This window comes from Arachis hypogaea, chromosome 11 (assembly GCF_003086295.3).
Source record: "Arachis hypogaea cultivar Tifrunner chromosome 11, arahy.Tifrunner.gnm2.J5K5, whole genome shotgun sequence".
NCBI classification, from domain to species: Eukaryota; Viridiplantae; Streptophyta; class Magnoliopsida; order Fabales; family Fabaceae; genus Arachis; species Arachis hypogaea.
The window spans coordinates 27,151,873-27,174,522 of NC_092046.1; the positions used below are offsets into that span (position 1 = coordinate 27,151,873).

General features: G+C 34.1%; 1 protein-coding gene and 1 non-coding gene across 2 annotated transcripts; one reads left to right on the forward strand and one right to left on the reverse strand.

The window, feature by feature from the left end:
- The first annotated feature begins 3,877 nt into the window (after positions 1–3,877).
- Positions 3,878–7,941, forward strand: LOC112720574 (uncharacterized). The gene is made up of 2 exons (XM_025771557.3): positions 3,878–6,741; positions 7,269–7,941. The coding sequence occupies exons 1-2, from the start codon at positions 4,140–4,142 to the stop codon at positions 7,736–7,738; spliced, it is 3,072 nt and encodes a 1,023-aa protein (XP_025627342.1). The 5' UTR covers positions 3,878–4,139; the 3' UTR covers positions 7,739–7,941.
- Positions 7,942–21,931: 13,990 nt separating this feature from the next.
- On the reverse strand, positions 21,932–22,039 carry LOC112725422 (small nucleolar RNA R71). The gene has a single exon (XR_003164532.1). It is a non-coding gene; the product is annotated as a small nucleolar RNA R71 (small nucleolar RNA).
- Between the last annotated feature and the right edge of the window lie 611 nt (positions 22,040–22,650).

Genomic DNA, 22,650 nt, shown 5'->3' on the forward strand with positions numbered 1-22,650 from the left:
TGATTATACTCTATTAATTGTTGTAATTGTTACTTGAACTACTTGTTTTTTACCTGTGCTTGCCTTGTCTATTTGTTTTGTCTATGCAAATCTTCGGAGATGGAGGTACGGAGGAAAGGTGGACAGGTTTAGAGTTAAGGTTAGAGTTTAAGCTAGGTTTAGAATTCCCTAGAAGACCGCCCCTGTTTATGATTTCTGTTTAGTAATTTAAGCTTTATAATTTGAGAGTCGACATTCTAGGATTGCTTCTGGCATTCCCAGGACCTTATATATTATGTGCATGGAACCTTTACCATGTTGAGAACCTCCGGTTCTCATCCCATACTGTGTTGTTGTTTTCAGATGCAGGTCGAGCGGCACCTCGGTAGGTGTCTGAAGTTTTTGCGGTAAAGTGGTTTACCTTAGGATCCCCTTTTGTTCTTTGATGTATATATATGTATAGTTTCTCCACTTGTATGTAATAACACCTTGTTTATGTACCTCTTAGAGGTTTTAGGGAGAACTAGGGTTCTGAACATGTTCTTGTGGGTTATTATTATGTATATCTATGTACGTATATATTCTCCGGCCAGCCTTGGCTTTGCGGGCTGAGTTAGGAGCTTGTTATTTTGTATTATTGACCCTCTACTCGTGTCATCTGTATATATTTTTGTTGTTAAGCTTTCGTTTCTTCTTACGCAAGTAACCACGTTTTCTGAGAGTTGCGCTTTTTGATTTTACGGTTTTGTTTTACATATTTTTCAGGCTCCTTGTTAAATATCTTTTTAGTTATATATATATATATATATATATATATATATATATATATATATATATATATATATATATATATTCTTACTTTATAGGTCGTATTACCTTACTATCTCAGTCTTATGACTTAAGCATAAGATTAAGTATGGTAGGGTGTTATAGACAAGAAATCATAAATTTTTAGTATAAATAAATTAACACAATCAAGACACTACTATCAATATTCTTATTAAAATTACTAAAGTCTCCACAGAAAATTTAATTATAACAAAATCAGAAAATAAAAACGATTAGATCATCATGAGTGAACAGTTTAACTAAGGTCATCACATCCAAGTAAACTGATAATACTAATTTTATAGGGATAAAAATAGGGGCAAAGAAGTGTAGGGTTAGAATTTAACAAATGCCAACAATGCCAAAAAAAATATGAAAGACGAAGGGTAGCATCGCAGTTGACGGAGGCAAACGACAGTAGCGGCAAACGATGGAGGCAGCAACTCACAGGGGAGAAACAAGCTCCTTCATGGCAAACACAAGCTCCATGTGGATGCTTCTCAACAACGACGATAGCTGGAGTTGTGGGAAGCGATCGACGACGAAGAAACGACAGCGAATGGGGGGCTGACAGCGAGAGAGAAAGAGAAAGAGGGAGAGAAGTGAGGTTGATGATGCTGAAGAAATGGAGGGAAATGACTCACAAATTCGAATTTAGGATCAATTTTACCAGCGGATTTAACGTCGCAAAAATCCGTCAGTAACGCACAGCTTGTGACCAAAACGGCGTATTTCATTACCTTACCATCAGTTTTTTTCGTTCCCCTAAATTTAACAGTAATGATCGCACCAATTTTCTTTTTTTTTCCTCTCCAATTATTATCGGAGAATTTACCAAAGAAAAACTAAATCCGACAGTAATTTTTTTTATTCGACGAATTTGTAGCCAAATTCACCGGTATATCTGCTGCCAACTTTCAATGCTAAATCTGATATTAAAACTGATAGTATTTAACGTTTTTCTTATAGTGAAAGAAATATTGAATCGAAGGGTAAAACAAAGAATATGGACAAAAAAATTAGGAGTAGATGTGAGACATATTGATGATAATAAGTATTCCTGGTCGTTTGAAGTTATTTACCATTTTTAATTTTTGTTTCATTTTTGTTTTGAATTTTTAACTTTTATTTTGAAGTTTTGATTTTATTTTATTTGATTTTTTGGAGTAGAACGTATTAAGAAATTTTGGATAGAGTGAAAATTTTGAAAAATTGTAAAAGAAAATCTCTTTTACAAATTACTGGGTTTATCATGCTTTTGTAATTTGGTTTAATTAACTAGAGTTAAAGAGATAATTAGCATTAATTATAATGATACAAATTAATTCTTCTACTAATAATTGAACAAGTGGATATCCAATCTTCTATTTGTGAGAGAGTTGGCTAGAAGTTATCTTATATTTATAAAAAAATTCTAGAAAATCAATTATAGCATAAACCAACTCAATTAAGTAGCTTATTTTTAATTTTGAAATTTAAAAATATAGGATAGTGGGGAGTTGTTTTATTTATTTATTTATTTTTTTATGTAAGTAGCTTGTTTTTCAATGAGTTGGCTATAATTAATTACCCTCAAGTTAGTTTTTCGGCAAAGTTCATATTTATATCGGTAATACTAGAAAGACAAAAAAAAAAGTCAGAACTTATCTTATTTAACATTCATTAATTATTACAACTATTAATATATACTAAATAAAATATATTTTGACTGTTTTTGACTAATTTATTTTAGTTACCAAATATTTCTGTAATTATATATACAAAGCAGGTAGAGGGGATATATATTAGGAAAATATTGGTGTCATACGTTGTTATAGGTTCATGGTGTGTTATTCTGAAGTGTGAAATTTGTAAAACGGTTAAGAACAAATTGAACCATCCGATTTAGAGAGGCCACAAATTAAAAGGTTAGTATTGAGCTTCTTAATTTTTTTTTTATTTTTTAAAACCTCAAAACTGACCCACCGATTTTTCAACCTTAAAAAAAAGAAAAAAATTAAATCGGAGGCTCTGATTTAGAACTCTCCGAATTCGACTGTCACTCCACAAATCAGAGCTTCGATTTTTCATACCTCTCAAAAACCCTGCCTCCGATTTATATTTTCAAATTAAAAAAAATATTGAAATGACAAATTAATTTATGACTTTTTGGTTTGTAGACAATTAAGTTTTTGAGTATTTGAAAATACATTTAAATTTTTAACTTCTTTAAAATTTGGACACATCGATCCTTGAATCTAATTTGTCACATTTTAAAAACTCTTCCACTTGAACATTCGTATTGGCTAGGTTAGTATAATGAGAGTTACGTTTAATTTTTTCATTGAGTCTAATAAACTCAAATGAATAATAAGATCAATGTGTTTAAATTTTGAGAAAGTCAAAAATTTAAATATATTTTTAAATTCTCAAAAATTTAAATATCTGTATACTGAAAAAATAAAAAACCTCTTTGTCCCTATATTATTTAAAAACACACCCATCATCTATATCTGTGCATAATCTCCAAAAACATAACAAAAAAAAGAGCCTATATATTAGCCTTAACCCTATAAATTTAAATAGTATCATCATTCATTCAAGGCATACAATTGATTGTAGTTTAATTTTTTTCAAATTCACCAACTAAGAATTAAAATTTTATTTAAACAAGTAAATAAATATTCTCAAAACTAAATAATTTTACTTTAAATTATAATTTAGAAATAAAAATAGATTATCTTTAAAGATAAATATCAAATAAGTCATAAATTTATAATAAAAAACAAATTAATTTCAAAGTCAATATTTTAATAATGAATTCAAAATTTTATATATAATTTAATTTATAAAAATTTGTGTACAAAATTATTATGTAAATTGTTAATCTCCTCGCGGGACATACACTAATTTGATAAATAAAAATGTTTGATAATTAAAAAAATTAATAAAAAAATATTATAATTTATTTTATTTAATATTTATTAATTAATAATTAATAAATATTAAATAAGACAAATTTTAATTTTTTTTTTCTTAGAATTACCGTTCAGTAAATAGGAGGAACTGAAGATGCGAAAAAGGAAACACCGCCATACCTACAAAATACATGATATATTGATCGATGAGAAATGAAATCCCTTATTTTTCCCCCCGTTTTCCTGAAGGAAGGATAAGATGACAAACAAACAAACACTGAACACTGAACCCTCTCGGTCTCAGTCTCAGTCTCGGTCTCACTCCCACGCCTCACTCTACTCACTCACTCACTAACTCTCTTCTTCTTCTCTTGTATTTGTATGCCTTCCATTCCATTCCATTCCACTCCCACTGCCAGCTAAGCAAAACCAAACATGCGCCTCTTCCTCTTCCACTTCCTCTTCTTCCTCCTCCGCCTCCATCTCACGGCCCACTCCGCCCACATCTCCGAGCGCCGTGCCTTGCTCTCCTTCAAAGCCGCCTCCATTACCTCCGATCCCACCTCCGCTCTCTCTTCCTGGTCCCCCACCTCTCCCTCCGACCACTGCACATGGCGCGGCGTCTCCTGCGACCACCACCTCCGCCACGTCACCTCCCTCAACCTCTCTTCCCTCTCCCTCTCCGGCACTCTCTCCGGCGACCACCTCTCGCTCCTCCCCTTTCTCACCAACCTCTCCCTCTCCGATAACAAATTCTCCGGCCCTATTCCCAGTTCTCTTTCCTCTCTCACAAACCTCCGCTTCCTCAACCTCTCTAACAACATCTTCAACGGAACCTTCCCTAATGAACTTTCCATTCTCCACAATGTTGAAGTTCTTGACCTTTACAATAACAATATGACCGGTCTTCTTCCCCTCGCCGTCACCGACATGACTGAGCTTCGCCACTTGCACCTCGGCGGAAACTTCTTCTCCGGCGAAATTCCGCGGGAGTACGGCAAATGGCAGAAGCTGGAGTACCTTGCGGTTTCCGGTAACGAGCTTGTCGGGAAAATCCCGCCGGAGATCGGAAACCTTAGCTCCCTCCAGGAGCTTTATGTAGGGTACTACAACACTTACGACGGCGGAATACCGCCGGAGATCGGGAATTTGTCCGAGCTTGTCAGGCTCGACGCCGCGTACTGTGGACTCTCCGGCGAGATTCCTGCGGAGATAGGGAGGCTTCAGAAGCTCGACACCCTCTTCCTCCAGGTGAATGCGCTTTTCGGTTCACTAACTACGGAACTTGGGAGCCTCAAAAGCCTAAAATCAATGGATTTATCGAACAATATGCTCGCCGGTGATATTCCCGCGAGCTTCGCGGCGCTGAAGAACATAACTCTCGTGAACCTCTTCCGCAACAAGCTCCACGGTGAGATACCGGAGTTCATAGGTGAGCTTCCGTCGCTGGAGGTGCTTCAGCTGTGGGACAACAACTTCACCGGAAGCATTCCTCAGAATTTGGGGAAGAACGGCAGGCTCACGATCGTTGACCTCTCGTCGAACAAGCTTACGGGAACTTTGCCACCGTTAATGTGTTCCGGTAACCGTCTTCAGACACTGATAACTCTCGGTAACTTCCTCTTTGGTCCAATTCCTGATTCACTCGGAAAGTGTGAGTCTCTGAGTAGGGTGAGAATGGGTGAAAATTTCTTGAACGGTTCAATCCCTAAGGGTCTGTTTGGGCTTCCGAAACTGACGCAGGTTGAACTTCAGGATAATCTTCTGACCGGAGAGTTTCCTGTTTCTGGTTCCGTTGCACCGAACTTGGGGCAAATTAGTCTTTCCAATAACAAGCTTTCAGGGCCGTTACCTCCGTCCATTGGGAACTTCTCCGGCATGCAGAAGCTTCTACTTGACGGGAACCGGTTCTCGGGCCGGATCCCGCCGGAGATTGGCAGGCTACAGCAGCTCTCCAAGATGGATTTCAGCAATAATAAGTTCTCTGGTCCTGTTGCTCCGGAGATCAGCCAGTGCAAGTTGTTGACATTCGTTGATCTCAGCCGCAACGAACTCTCCGGCGAGGTTCCAAATGAGATCACTGGAATGCGGATACTGAACTATTTGAACCTTTCAAGGAACCACTTGGTTGGTCCAATTCCGGGTTCTATTGCTTCCATGCAGAGTTTAACATCGGTGGATTTTTCTTACAACAATCTCTCTGGTTTGGTTCCTGGCACTGGCCAATTCAGTTACTTCAACTATACCTCTTTCTTGGGGAACCCCGAACTCTGTGGCCCTTATTTAGGTCCTTGCAAAGACGGTGTTGTCAATGGCCCTCGTCAGCCTCATGTTAAGGGTCCACTCTCTTCTTCCTTGAAGCTATTGCTGGTTATTGGGCTTCTTGTTTGCTCTATCTTGTTCGCTGTGGCGGCAATCTTCAAGGCGCGGTCCCTGAAGAAGGCGAGCGAGGCGCGCGCCTGGAAGCTCACGGCGTTCCAGCGATTGGACTTCACTGTGGACGATGTTCTGAATTGCTTGAAGGAGGATAACATCATAGGAAAAGGAGGTGCTGGAATTGTGTACAAAGGGGCCATGGCGAATGGGGATCAAGTTGCTGTAAAGAGGTTACCGGCTATGAGTAGAGGATCATCCCATGATCATGGTTTCAATGCTGAGATTCAAACTTTAGGGAGGATTCGACACAGGCACATTGTTAGGTTGTTGGGGTTCTGTTCGAACCACGAGACGAATCTTCTTGTGTATGAGTACATGCCTAATGGAAGCTTGGGTGAGGTTCTTCATGGGAAGAAAGGGGGTCACTTGCATTGGGACACAAGGTACAAGATTGCTGTGGAGGCTGCAAAGGGGCTTTGTTACTTGCATCATGATTGTTCGCCGCTTATTGTGCACCGCGATGTCAAGTCGAACAATATCCTTCTTGATTCCAGCTTTGAAGCCCATGTTGCTGATTTTGGGCTAGCCAAGTTCCTCCAAGATTCTGGAACATCTGAATGCATGTCGGCTATTGCCGGTTCATATGGATACATAGCTCCAGGTATTGTGTTGAAGAAAACTTTAGCTAATTCTGAGTTTGTTGAATTTGAATTTCTGTGACTAATTTCGTTTTCCCAATCATGTTTTCTCGAGTTTGTCTATTCAATTTTGACTCAACAATCATCATGGGTATTGCTCTATAACTGTTGAGTAATTAATTAATTAATATTGCTAAGATGCTAATGTTGTGATCTATTTTGACTTCTGTTTTTCTACCGAACACTGATGACCTCTTGATTGATTTGTCCGCATAACTACAGTTTGCTTCTAAACTATTACCAATTTACTACTAAAGAAAAATGGTAGGTAACTTTATTGCTTGCTTCTTGACCATAGTACTCAAGCTAATGATTAAATTAAATTAAATTAGTCATGTAGTTATAGATCATACATGTTCACAGTTGGAAACGGATGGTGACTGACACGGCATAATAATAAAACGGTTTATTAATTTTCTGTTGTTTACTTTCTCATATATTGACATTGTTTCATGGTTATTTATTGAAGTTGAGATTTTTATTGTTACAGAGTATGCCTACACTTTGAAAGTCGATGAGAAGAGCGATGTGTACAGCTTTGGCGTTGTTCTTTTGGAGCTTGTAACCGGAAGGAAACCGGTTGGTGAGTTCGGTGACGGCGTGGACATTGTGCAATGGGTGAGGAAAATGACAGACTCAAACAAGGAAGGAGTGCTTAAGGTTCTTGATCCTAGGCTTCCCTCAGTTCCCCTCCATGAGGTGATGCACGTTTTCTATGTCGCCATGCTGTGTGTCGAAGAACAAGCTGTAGAGCGACCAACCATGCGCGAAGTGGTTCAAATTCTCACCGAGCTTCCAAAGCCACCGGGATCTAAGCAGGGAGATTCGACAATCACCGAGTCCTCATCATTGTCATCATCAAACAGCTTAGAGTCTCCAATGGCCACATCATCGAAAGAGCATACTAAAGATAATCAAAACCCTCCGAAGTCACCGCCACCAGATCTTCTTAGCATCTAATCTGCATTTTAAGAATGTTTCATATCTATATTAATTTCCTTTCGACGTGTGGGGTTTTCTTTCTAACTTTATAAGTTGATGGTTGGGTTGGATATTACTTTTCTACTATCTTTTCTCTTTAATGGTTTTTGTAACCTGTATAGTAGGATTGGTGGGAGTATCTCTTTCTTCTTATATGAAGTCCTTTTCTTCTTTCTGTATCACTGAAACTTTTTTTTTCCCTCTCATGGCTTATTGCTGTGCTGATTCTGCACCAGGGAGCAGCGTAAACATCATGGGGAAGTCTTGTTATTTCAGGATACCAATGACAGGTTATAGTGAAAGGGACACACAAACTCAACAAACGGTGTTAACTACTTTCCTTCTCTTTTAACCTAAAAATGGCTTTATGTATCATCTATGGTTTATAACACTGTTAGTGAACCGTGAGTGAACATATTCACTTTCATGAGCACCAACTATAATTCATTGAATTATATGCTAAAACATAATAAAAGTAACTCATTGGCAGACTTTGTTGTTTAAAAGGATGACCATTGCTGTTTTATACTTTTATGTTGGGTAGATAACTGAAAAGAAAAGCAAAGCGAAAGGGATGAAACTTTAAGATTAATTCAGAGATTCATATAGGATAATCCTAAAGATAAAAATTATTCTCATTTTTCGAAAGTTAGGTGATAATATACAAATATTTTTTACTAGTCATCTTCTCTACACTTTTTTTTGGCTAGAGTTTACTCCTATATAAGAGATCAATTAACATTAGTTCTTCATAAATAAATAAAATAAAAAATAAAAAATAAAGAGTTAATAATATTACGTGTAATTCTGGGTTTTTGCCAAGATTTTGAAGTAAATGTTAAATAAATATATTTTTTCTATAATTTTTTAAACATTTTTCTACTTAATAAATATTTTAAAACAATTGTTAATAAAATTTTTATATTTTATTCACTTTATTATTTTAAGAAAAATAATATTTGAAGTTAGAACTTTATTATTATCTAAATTTTTGACCTCCAGACTATTTCAAATGGTTCAAGATTAAAATTTATATATCTTCTATCTATTATATATAGTCTTCTTCTATTATCTATCTATCTATCTTTTATCTTTTATATATATAATATAGATTGAAAGGGGATTGATGCACAATTTTTTCCCCCTAAAACACCTTTTACCATCTACAATTTATTAAAAAAAGTTGTTATTTTCAATAGTTAAACTCATAATCTTTTGGTTTTAGTATAACTTATCATTCTAGCTAATATCAAATTTATTATTATTTTTTATTTAACTTATAAAAAATAGATTAACAGACGCGTTTGGTGTCTATTAGTCCACTAATAAATTATAATAGTGGTATTACATGTTACAAAACTTAAATATTTAAAAATATGAAAAATGCTAGAGATTATAAAAATTTATTATTTTTTGTCATTATTTAGTTATCAACTCAAATTCTTTAATCTAGTTCCATTAGTTTGGTAATCCAACAACATACTTTATCTTATATTTTTAAATATTGATGGTTAATTAATGGCTAAAAACAATAAATTTTGATGAACTTCTAGCATTCTTCTATTATTGATGTATATTTTTACAATAAAGAAAAAAGTAATGTGTGTGACAATGTTTAATTTTTGGGAAATTCATTCTCAACACCCTAATCCTACCAAAGAAATCCACATGGAAAGTTTACTTGGGAGTAGCTTTTAGAAAGTGCTTAGCTTGATGTATATTATAAGGTGTGTTCACGTGGTACACGCAACAAACAAGCATTAGTTTGTTAAAGAACCAAATGAGATTGTTGTACAAAGTGGTTGTTGGCATTCTCGTACTATTTTAGGAGGGAGATTATTCATTCATCTTCCATGTCCAATTGTCCATACCCTTTGGCATGGGTATGGCCTAGCAAACTACCCAAAGGTGAGAAGGATCCAATATTGGTTGAGTTCGAAGTGAGTCACGGTGTGTGTGTTAGTGTTATTTGTTAGGGAAAGTATGAAGAGCCAATAGAATATTTATACAATGTGTACAATGGAAGTTTAGAGAGTATTAGAGATATAATTATTAGTGTTACCTTCTCTCATCAGTTGAAGCTTTTAGGATGAGTGGTATTATGCATGGTATTAAAGCGTGAGGTCCGAAAGGTCAAGAATTTGAGTTTTGGTGAACTCCAAAATTAGTTTAAGTTTTTTTGGGAAGATGTTTATTATCGCTAGTATTCGGATGGTTATTCTAGATAGTGATAGTATGGGAGATGTTCATTTTGTAACTCAATAGCCTATTGTACATATTGTACAAATAGTCCATTGTCTCCCTAGCGGGATCCTGTTTGTTACTAATGATAATGTATGATGACTGATGAGGTTGGCGCGTCATAATAACTTGTTAACTACTAGAGAAAAGAGAAAAGGACGTATTTGGAATTCAATTCAATAATATTGGGTCCAACTTGCCTTATGCCATTGCCTAAAGGGAAAATCTCCACTGACTGTTTGGTTGGAGTAGTTTCACTATGTGACTATCAATTCCATAATTATATATTAATATTAATAATAACCCGAAATAAAATAAAAAATAAAAATAGATAAATTGGTCAAAAATTATTTTTAATATAAAGATGATGAAGATATTTTAGTTGATGAATATTGACATTTAAGTGTATTACAGTATTGTAAATGTATAGAAAACGTGTTCAATACATATCTTACGTATTGACCAAAATGTTGATACATGTCCAACACGTACTTTGTATGTTGTCAGAATATTGAGACTTATTCAACATTTATTCTGCGTGTTAACTTTTACTTGCAAAATTTATCCATATGTAATTATACTATATAATTCTATTTAAAAAAAACCAATATTTTTTCTTCAAATAGGGTTCGTGAAGACCTTATATGGCAGTGGAAAAATAATGCGGGGATAAATAATGAAAAATTAAAAAGAGTTGTACACACTAGTTAATAGAGAACCAAACGCATAGTTATGTATGTACTTATATTCATATATAGCATATTAACATCACTACTAAGTTCATTGATTATATATTAGACATTATTGTATTAATTCACACACTGTTTACTATTTTAAGTAGGACATCTACCAAATTTAGGTGAGTTATTATATGCATGTTCTGTCTAGTAAATGTAATTCCATAATACGACGTTAAAACACCCTGTACATACACAATATATTTTCATTATATGTAAACATACGATATGACATACACTACTAGAACTTGTGTCATTTAATAGTATTATTTTTGTGAAAGTAAATTATCCTTTTTGGCATGCTGATAAATTTAATTATGGATGAACAAAATTAATTTTATATCGACAAAAATAGTCTTGTATGATAAGTAGAGTATCCGAATCTTAATTTTTTTTAGATAAATTTGTTAATATTTTTAACTTTTTATGAATAAAAATAATAATTTTTTTCCTAAAATATAGAATGCATTTTATTATTAAACCAAAAAACGACGATATACATTTCAATGCATGCAGAGTTGCAGACACATTGATTTTGCTTGCTAGGAGCACAATAATGATAGGTTGTGTTGATGTGCAAACGGGGTGGGACAAAAATGGGCCATTAGCAATGCAAGCTAGACAAACTGAGTGCGTATATGTTATGATGATGGAGTTCTATTAATTAGATCTAGCTTTTAATTTGAACTTTAGTGGCGTCAACAGAAAATTTTAATTCTTATTTGCAAACAACAACAGTCTATCTTGTAAGTTTTGTGTTACACATGAATGAAACCCACTTTGAAAGTAAGACTTTGGCTGATAAGGAATTACAGGTGTTATGTTAAGACTGGGTACTAATTTTAACTATGTACTCAAAATTATTGGAGAATATTGTAAAAAAAAAAAAAGAAAAAGAAAAAAAAAACCATTAAAAGCAACAAAAACGAGTCTTAATATTTTTCTGTCAATTTTTTTCTTAAAAGAATAAAAATTACCCCTTTCTAAAATTAAAATTCTAAACCATAAATTACAAATTATTACTATTTAAAATTTGACTAATGTAGACATTTTTATATGGGTTGTAAAAGTATCATTTTCTGAAGATGATATGAGTAGATAATATTTTAATAACTGTTACCTTTATATAGTATTAGTGAAAGCCTGAAAGAGCAATGTAATCTGCAATATTAAAATATTAGAAGAAACAAATCTTTAATGAACAATATCCGAAGTAGCTGCTGCAAAAGTAAACTGCTAAAAAATGTAAGGGATGCTCCTATAAAATGTAAGGGATGCTTTTATAAAGATGTAGAAAATATTTTTTTTAAAGATATTTTTTAATAATTAAAATTTAATATATATAATCACTTAAATTATATTATTTTTGTTAAAATTAGGTCAGACAAATTAATTTAATCAAAAAATAGTGAATTAAATTTTAAATTTATCTAAATTAATATTATTTTTTATAAATAATGACTACAATATTTTTATTATATAAAATGACTAAAATATTCTTATTATATATATTAATTTTGAGAATTCTAAATTCTAGCCATTTTTTTCTCTATTGTTATAGGGTTAGAATTTAAAGTTTTCAAAATGAATATATATAATAGGGATATTTTAGTTGTGTTTTATAATAGGAATATTGTAGTAATTTTTTATAAAAAATATTAATTTATACCAGCTCAAAATTTAATTTATTAATTTTTTTGTTAAATTGATTTGTCCGATCTAATTTTAATAAAAATAATACAATTTAATTTATTTTATGTGTTAAATTTTAATTTTTAAAAAATATCTTTAAAAAAAGACGTTTTTAACATCTTTATTTAAGTGGCTTCCAAAATATAATGGTTCTCGAATAATAATAATAATAATAATAATAATAATAATAATAATAAATGCATTATTGCATTATGATTTGGTAATTGAAAATTGGAAACATGGAATTCAACTCAGGTACCTCTGATGCACTAAACACACCACATACATAGGACAAAAATCCTTCGTAATTTGAAACTATAATTACGAGTGCAACGTATTTGAAGGCCAAAAATAATGAATGATCCTCGGTGTGGCTAAGGTAAAAAACAAAGAGTCAAATCCAAAGGGTAAAAAAGATCAAGACATTAAAGATAACCATATAGCTGACAAACAACTTTACCCGAATATCTATCAAAAGTTCAAAACAAAGATCAGTGGTCCAAATTAAAAGTTTTCTATATATATGTTTGGACCTACTGTGTTCTTCAATAATAATAATAATAATAATATGAATCCTGTACCTATCCTTGCTTGTCTGATATGAGAAAGTACGTAATATCCAAATCAGGTTTCAAGAATCAAGATTTTCGTTGGATCATAGTTGAAATTGATACGAATTTTAATCAATAAATTAATTTTTAATTTTTATTTGGTAGATAAATTAAAATTTTTATGTTAAATTCTCTTATTTAAGAGTATATATGTAATCAAATCATTTCTTATTATTATTTAAAAAAAATGCATATTTTAAAAGAATAATATTACGCATTTAAATTCTTTTATTAACTAACTCCAATTAAATTGGTCTAACATCAACAAAAATTAGTTATAACTAATATTACTTCAAGTCTTATTATTTAATTTAGTTGGACTAAATTTATAAAAATACTTGAATATGTAGCATTATTTATTTTAAAATTTTCATATCAGATTTTTTAATGAAATAAAATTTTAAAAACTAATTTAGTAATTAAAATTTCTTAAAAATAAAAGTTTTTTACTAAAAATATTTTAATTAAAAAATTATTTGAAATATTACTCGATATTAGAATTTTTTTTTTTTGTATTTATAGTTTTAGGTAATTGCTTTGATGATACTCTCTTAAAACTATAGGATAATTTATCCTCTACATTACATTATAGTATAGTCGGTTAATTCTATATACTTTTCATACACAAAATAATTATGTTTAACCAATTTAACACCTAGTTAATGTTTAGATAAAAATAAGATTTCAAAACATGCATTAAATATACTTTAATATTACTAAACTATTTCTTAAAATTTATTTTTCAGAATTTAATTCAAACAAGATATTTTAAATTCAAGTAACTATGCAAATGGATCTATTTTTGGTGTTAAATGCATATATACTTAATTTTATCATACAATAATGCATAATAAAGAGTAAATTATTATCCTCAATTTATAGATAGCAACAAAGTAATTTCTATTTTGTTAACAATGAAATAATTTTTTATTATTACCAAATAGAGCATAAATAAAGTAAAACTTTTTAATTTGGATTTGTTCATATTTTGGCCAAAAAATAAAGTCAGACTCAAAATAGATAAAGCTCAATTAAGAAAACTAACATGACCTGCACTGCATCTACCCGACCTTAAAGAGGTCGGATTTGACGATAAGAAAACCAGTTCTGCTTATTTGAATAAGTAACTAACTTCTAAGATATTGCCTACTACCTCTTCTTTTTATCTAAAAGGGAGATCTCAACAACTTCTCAAGATAAAGAAAACGACCATCCACCATCAAAGGTAGAACTACGCTAAAAAAGGTGGCTATTGTTTCAACTATAAATACACTAACAACCTCAGGTATATTCAGAATCCAATCTACTAAAACCTGCTTACACCCTTGCTAACTTAAGCATCGGAGTCCTTTGCAAGTACCATCCCCACCACCTCACGAGGAACTCGGATGGCAGCACCTCGATACTAGAGGAAGTCGGACACTGTCTCAACAGGAGTTTGGACCTCACATTCAGGCCTAAAAGCAACCCAGTTTCAGGTAACTCTCAAAACATTGGCATCGTTGTCGAGGAGTTGGGTAATCTACACTCAGTCACGATAGACAATCAATTCGAAGAAGGTCACACGGTAATCTAAGTTAGAACCAGAACCTCATAACAATGATCGAGCACTCATCATACCTCTAGAGCATGATAGAGCGAGTGGTTTTATCGGGGATGGAACATCAAAAAACACTCCACCTAGGAGAATCAATTTAGAAATACATCCACCAGAAAAATGAAGAGCCCCCGCATCTAACCGAGATCATGGGACTCATACACAGGCACCATGGCCAATTAGAGCAACTTGAACAGAAGATCAAACGACAAAGAGAAGCTGAAAGAGATTTGCGAAAGGAGGTACGTTGATGAAGAGAACTAGAAGAAAAGCTCTCGAAACTAGAGGCCGACCTTCGAAGTCGAAGCAACTGTGCGGATCGGGAGGAAAGCCCTTTTGGAGGAGAAGATATATTCATGTAAGAAATCATGAGGGCTAGGGTCCCCAGGAATTTTAAAAGCCCCGACACGGACCTCTATGACAGAACGACCGACCTAAGACACCACCTCAGTAACTTCAAAAGTTGGATGTACCTGGCCGACGTGTCCAATGTGACCCGTTGCAAGGCTTTCCCGATGACATTAACCAAAGTGGCGATAATTTGATAGCTTACCATCTAGGTCAGTAACCTATTTTGACAATCTGGCAAGGAAGTTCCTCACCATATTCTCAATTCAGAAGGACAAAGTCAATCATGCTCCAAGTCTCTTAGAAGTTAAACAAGAAGTCGGAGAAACTCTCCGAGCTTATATGGAAAGATTCAACAAAACTTGCTTGAAAATTCAAAATTTACCTCCAGAAGTAGTAATAATGGGATTAGTTAATGACCTCAGAGAAGGGTCATTTTCTCAATCCATATCAAAGCGACATCCGACCTATTTGTACAAAGTACAAGAACGGGCAGAAAAGTACATCAACATGGAGGAAAATTCTCGAATTAGAGAACCAACTCCAAGATAAAATCCTCCTTACCAAGCTTTGGATAAAGATAAAGAAGCAAAGAAAAAGGATGAATACAACTTGGACAAGCCTAGAAGATACCATAATTACACCCTGCTCCGAGTTTCTCTTGTCGACATCTACAAAGAGATTTGCCACACTGAAAAACTTCCACCCACTCATCCCATCGAGAACAAGAAAGCTGGAAGTCGGACAGAATACTGTGAGTATCACAAACTATATGGAATTTCAATAATGATTGCTATGAGTTGAAAAATGTGAGAGAAAAAATGGCCAGAGAAGGTCGGTTAGAAAGATATCTCGTAGAAAGATCAGATGATCCAGAAAAAAGGAAGAGGAGTGATGAAGATAGGGGTCAACGAGATCGGCCATCCAAACCCTGATAGGCACATCCACATGATAGTTGCCAAAAATATGCTAACTTCTATGTGGCACCCCTACAAGAGCTCATTAGGATCACCTCACCTTAGCCATTTTCAAAATGGGATTTAGACCTCCTCGGTCCATTCCCACAGGCATCAGGACAGGTAAAGTACCTTATAGTAGGTATTGATTATTTAACTAAGTGGATCGAGGCAGAACTTCTAGCAACTATCACAGCCTCAAAAAGTCAAAAGTTTCACTACAAAAATATTGTCACCCGGTTTGAAGTCCCACACTCCATCACCACGGACTATAGAACTTAATTTATTGATTCAGCATTCAGAAGCTTGGTGGAAAGCCTCAAAATTAAGCACATGTTCACGTCGGTAGAATACCCCCAAGCTAAGGGACAAGCAGAAGCTGCAAACAAGTCGTGTTGGCCGGGTTGAAGCACCGACTACAAGACGCAAAGGGAGCATGGGCTGATGAGCTCCCTCAAGTCTTATGAGCATATCGAACAACCCCACACTTAAAAACTGGAGAATCTCCTCTCTGACTTCCTTATGGCATAGAAGCCATGATACCTATAGAATCAATGAAGAATCTCTAAGAATTATATTCTATGATGAAGTAGGAAATGTTTGAGCTCAAGGAAGAACTTGATCTCCTCCCAAAAGTCTGAGAACAAGCTCGGATAAACGAAGAAGCGTTGAAGAAAAGAATGTCCCTAAGGTATAATAAAAAAGTCATCAAAAGAAGTTTCACCACGAACGACCTTATACTAATTCGAAATGACATTGGAGCACAAAAGTCGGGCAAAGAAAAGTTGGCTGCAAACTGAAAAGGACCTTACAAGATCATCAAAATCTTAGGAAAGGATTACTACAAAGTGTCTGACTTGAAGGAAAACGAGCTCCCAGGGTCGTGACATACATGTAACTTGAAAAGGTACTACAGTTAGAAAGTGCACCTTGTTCCCTGGTGTACACTTTTTCCCAACCTCATGGTTTTTTCTGAGAAGGGTTTTTCTGAAGGGGTTTTAATGAGACACCATAGCAAGGGCTAAGGGTTCATGAAAGAAAAACTTAGTAGCAAGAAAACTCATGTAAATTATTTTTCAGTGACAGTTCATTTCTTCATTAAATTTTCCCATTAAAATGCACTAATTTAAACTCAAAAAATTGCAAAAATTATTGTTCGACCTAAGTGGTCAACAAGATAAAACGACGAGGTCTAAATTAATGTAAGAAGTGGCAATAAGCAGATCATGGATTGACTTCGTTAAAGCTTAAAAACAAAAGAGGTGAGCTTAAAACTAATCACAAAAGTAACTTGTTAAAAGTGACTACTTAAAGTCAAAGCGAAATTAAGGGAAATACATAAATCCGACTTCGAAAGAAAGGTTCAAAAGAATGTCTGATATGCACTAAACGACATCGTCCAGCACTTAGAAATTTGGTTTCAAAGGAACAATTCAACTAAATATCAACATCAGACGATGCATTTCAAAGTTTTCGAAGTTACAAAAACTAAAGTAACTAAACTAGCCCAAACAAAATGACAAAAAAATCCATTAGAAACTACCACAGAACAAAATTGCGGAAAAAGTTTTTAAGAGAACCACAAAGCAAAATAAAGTATTCAAAATTACAACTATTACAAATTAAAGTGTTCCAATAAGACCCACATAACGGGCCATCAAAGATCATTAAACTAAGGAGAGGGGATCTGCTCACTAGATGTTTTGGAGGTATCTTCGAGCTGCGTAGAGGAGGTCGGGAAAGTTTCAGGATTAGTCGGAGAAGCGAGAGGCTCATCTTCCATCTGAGTAGCAAAGCTCTAAGAAGCTCTCGAAGTCTTAAGGTCAAGCATCAGAGTGTCTTCCTCATCGGAGGCAGAAAAAATCTTTCCATTAATCACAACCATGTCAGGATAGATAGGGGAGAGGTCTACCTCGGGAGCTATGACTTAAAACTGAGCCTTTAAGTTTCCAGCCAACTCATCCATTATCTGAGCCACAACCTCCTCCAGATTTGCATATTTTTCCTTTCACTTGGTGACTTTATCTATCAAGTCAAGCTTCTTCCCAAAAATCTTGGTATAACTTTCTTCAACTTTCTTTTTTAAGACCTCATCTATAGCAAAAGTGACTTCTGACTGCTTCACTCTTTCCTGGGATTTATCAAGGTCCAACAGAAGGATGATAAGCGGATAATTTATACGCTTTTTGGCATTGTTTTTACATAGTTTTCAGTATGATTTAGTTAGTTTTTATTATATTTTTATTAGTTTTTAATTAAAAATAACATTTCTGGACTTTACTATGAGTTTGTGTGTTTTTCTGTGATTTCAGGTAGTTTCTGGCTGAAATTGAGGGACCTGACCAAAAATCAGATTCAAAGGTTGAAGAAGGACTGCAGATGTTGTTGGATTCTGACCTCCCTGCATTCAAAGTGGATTTTCTGGAGCTACAGAACTCCAAATGGCGCGCTTTTAATTGCGTTGGAAAGTAGACATCCAGGACTTTCCAGAAATATATAATAGTTCATACTTTTCCTAAGTTTAGATGATGCAAACTGGCATTGAACGCCAGTTCCATGTTGCAGTCTGGTGTTCAGCGCCAGAAACAAGTTGCAAAGTGGAGTTCAACGCCAGAAACACGTTACAAACTGGTGTTCAACTCCAAGAATGACCTCTCCACGTGTAAACTTCAAGCTCAGCCCAAGCACACACCAAGTGGGCCCCGGAAGTGGATTTCTACATCAATTACTTACTTCTGTAAACCCTAGTAGCTAGTCTAGTATAAATAGGACTTTTTACTATTGTATTTTCATCTTTAGTTTCATCTTTAGATCACGTTTGGGGGCTGGCCTCTCGGCCATGCCTGGACCTTCATCACTTATGTATTTTCAACGGTAGAGTTTCTACACACCATAGATTAAGGTGTGGAGCTCTGCTGTTCCTCAAAGATTAATGCAAAGTACTACTATTTTTCTATTCAATTCAACTTATTCCGCTTCTAAGATATTCATTCGCACTTCAATATGATGGATGTGATGATCGTGACAGTCATCATCATTCTCAACTTATGAACGCGTGCCTGACAACCACTTTCGTTCTACCTTAGATTGAATGGATATCTCTTGGATATCTAATACAGGGGACCGAGTCTGAGTTATTAGAGTCTTCGTGGTATAAGTTAGAACCCATGGATGGCCATTCCTGAGATCTGGAAAGTCTAAACCTTGTCTGTGGTATTCCGAGTAGGATCTGGGAAGGGATGGCTGTGACGAGCTTCAAACTCGCGAGTGTTGGGCGTAGTGACAGACGCAAAAGGATAGTAAATCCTATTCCAGTATGCTCGAGAACCGACAGATGATTAGCCATGCAGTGACAGCGCATTGGACCATTTTCACAGGAGGATGGGATGTAGCCATTGACAATGGTGATGCCCTACATAAAGCTTGCCATGGAAAGGAGTAGGATTGATTGGATGAAGACAGCAGGAAAGCAGAGATCAGAGGAACGAAAGCATCTCTATATGCTTATCTGAAATTCTCACCAATGAATTACATAAGTACCACTATCCTATTTTATATTTTATTTATTTTCATCCACTATAATTTCTTAATACAATTTAATCCGCCTGACTGAGATTTACAAGGTGACCATAGCTTGCTTCAAGCCGACAATCTCCGTGGGATCGACCCTTACTCACGTAAGGTTTATTACTCGGACGACCCAGTGCACTTGCTGGTTAGTTGTACGAAGTTGTGAAACAGATAGAAGATCATGAACGTGGGTATTGAGATTTTAGCGCCGTTACCAAGGAATGGAATGATCACGATTTTGCACACCAAGTTTTTGGCGTCGTTGCCGGGGATTGTTCGAGTTTGGACAACTAACGGTTCATCTTGTTGCTCAGATTAGGTAACTTTATTTTAATTTTAACCTTTTTGATTTTATTATTCTTATTTTCGAAAAAATTCAAAAAAATAATTTCTTCTTTTTCGTTTTTCCGAATTAATTTTCAAAAAAAAAATATACAAAAAAAAAATTTACAAAATCATAAAATCAAAAATATTTTTGATGTTTCTTGTTTGAGTCTAGAGTCAATTTTTAATTTTGGTGTCTTGCATGTGTTTCTTTTTTCTCAAGAATTTTCGAAAATTCATCATATGTTCTTCATGATCTTCAAGTTGTTCCCAGCCAGTCTTCTTGTTTGATCTTCATATTTTCTTGTTTTGTGTCTTTTCTTGTTTTTCATATGCATTTTTAATTTGTTAGTGACTAATTATTGAAAATTTCTAAGTTTGGTGTCTTGCATGTTTTTCTTTTCTTAAAAAATTTTCAAAAATAAATCTTGATGTTCATCTTGATCTTCAAAGTGTTCTTGGTGTTCATCTTGACATTCATAGTGTTCTTGCATGCATCACATGTTTTGATCCAAAATTTTCATGCATTGAGTCAATTTTGTGTTTTCTCTCTCATTATTAAAAATTTAAAAATAAAAAAATATATTTTCCTTATTTTACTCAAAATTTTCGAAAATATGATTTGATTTAGTCAAAAAGTTTTTAAATTTAATTGTTTCTTATGAATCAAATCAAATTTTCAATTTAAAAATCTTATCTTTTCAAAATCTTTTCAAAAATCAAATCTTTTTCATTTTACCTTCATATCTTCGAAAACTTTTTAAATTTGATTTTCAAAATCTTTTTCTTATTTTATTTCTTAATTTTCAAAATCTTTACTAACATTTAAAATGATTGATTGAAAAATTTCAAGTTGTTACTTGCTTATTAAGAAAGGTTCAATCTTTAAACTCTAGAATCATATCTTTTTAGTTTCTTGTTAGTCAAGTAATCAACTTTAGTTTTTAAAATCAAATCTTTTAAATTTTATTTTCAAATCTTTTTCAAATTAAAGTTTCAATCATATCTTTTTCAAAATTAATTTCAAAATCTTTTCTAACTTCTTATCTTTTTAAAATTGATTTTCAAATCATATCTTTTTGTTTCAATCATATCTTTTTAAATTTCAATCATATCTTTTTCAAAAACAAATTTCAAAACTTTTTCAATCAATCTTATCTTTTTGTTTCAATCATATCTTTTTCAAAACTACCTAACTAATCCTCTCTCTTATTTTCGAAAATTCCCTCTCTCCTTTTTCAAATTTCCTTTTTAATTAACTAATTGTTTTAATTTTAATTTAATTTCAACTTTAATTTTCGAAATCTAACTTTCAAATTTTAATTTTTATTTTAATTAAATTTCGAATTTCCCTCTCTCTCATCTCCTTCTATTTATTTATTCATCTACTAACACTTCTCTTTCACCCAAAAAATTCGAACACCACCTCCCTCTCTGTGTTCGAGTTTTTTTCTCTTCTCTTCTTTACATTACATTCTTTTCTTCTTCTACTCACACAAAGGAATCTCTATACTGTGACATAGAGGATTCCATATTTTCTTTGTTATTCCCTTCTTTGTCATATGAGCAGGAGCAAGGACAAGAATATTCTAGTTGAAGCAGATCCTGAACCTGAAAGGACTCTGAAAAGGAAACTAAGAGAAGCTAAAATACAACAATCCAGAGACAACCTTACAGGAATTTTCGAACAGGAAGAGGAGATGGCAGCCGAAAATAATAATAATGCAAGGAGGATACTTGGTGACTTTACTGCACCTAATTCCAATTTACATGGAAGAAGCATCTCCATCCCTGCCATTGGAGCAAACAACTTTGAGCTGAAACCTCAATTAGTTTCTCTGATGCAGCAGAACTGCAAGTTTCATGGACTTCCATCTGAAGATCCTTTTCAGTTCTTAACTGAATTCTTGCAGATCTGTGATACTGTTAAGACCAATGGGGTTGATCCCGAGGTCTACAGGCTTATGCTTTTCCCGTTTGCTGTAAGAGACAGAACTAGAGTGTGGTTGGACTCTCAACCCAAAGATAGCCTGAACTCTTGGGATAAGCTGGTCACGACTTTCTTAGCCAAGTTCTTTCCTCCTCAAAAGCTGAGTAAGCTTAGAGTGGATGTTCAAACCTTTAGACAGAAAGAAGGTGAATCCCTCTATGAAGCTTGGGAGAGATATAAGCAACTAACCAAAAAGTGTCTTTCTGACATGCTTTCAGAATGGACCATCCTGGATATATTCTATGATGGTCTGTCTGAATTAGCTAAGATGTCATTGGATACTTCTGCAGGTGGATCCATTCACCTAAAGAAAATGCCTGCAGAAGCTCAAGAACTCATTGACATGGTTGCTAATAACCAGTTCATGTACACTTCTGAGAGGAATCCTGTGAGTAATGGGACGCCTCAGAAGAAGGGAGTTCTTGAAATTGATACTCTGAATGCCATATTGGCTCAGAATAAAATATTGACTCAGTAAGTCAATATGATTTCTCAGAGTCTGAATGGAATGCAAGCTGCATCCAACAGTACTCAAGAGGCATCTTCTGAGGAAGAAGCTTATGATCCTGAGAACCCTGCAATAGTAGAGGTGAATTACATGGGTGAACCATATGGAAACATCGATAATCCCTTATGGAGAAATCACCCAAATCTCTCATGGAAGGATCAACAAAAGCCTCAACAAGGCTTTAATAATGGTGGAAGAAACAGGTTTAACAATAGTAAACCTTTTCTATCATCCACTCAGCAACAGACAGAGAATTCTGAGCAGAATCCATCTAGCTTAGCAAATTTAGTCTCTGATTTATCTAAGGCCACTGTGAG

Coding starts and splice junctions, on each gene's coding strand:
- LOC112720574 (XM_025771557.3), top strand. CDS start 4,140: ATGCGCCTCTTCCTCTTCCACTTCCTCTTCTTCCTCCTCCGCCTCCAT. Junction 6,742..7,268: donor ATATGGATACATAGCTCCAG/GTATTGTGTTGA, acceptor TTATTGTTACAG/AGTATGCCTACACTTTGAAA.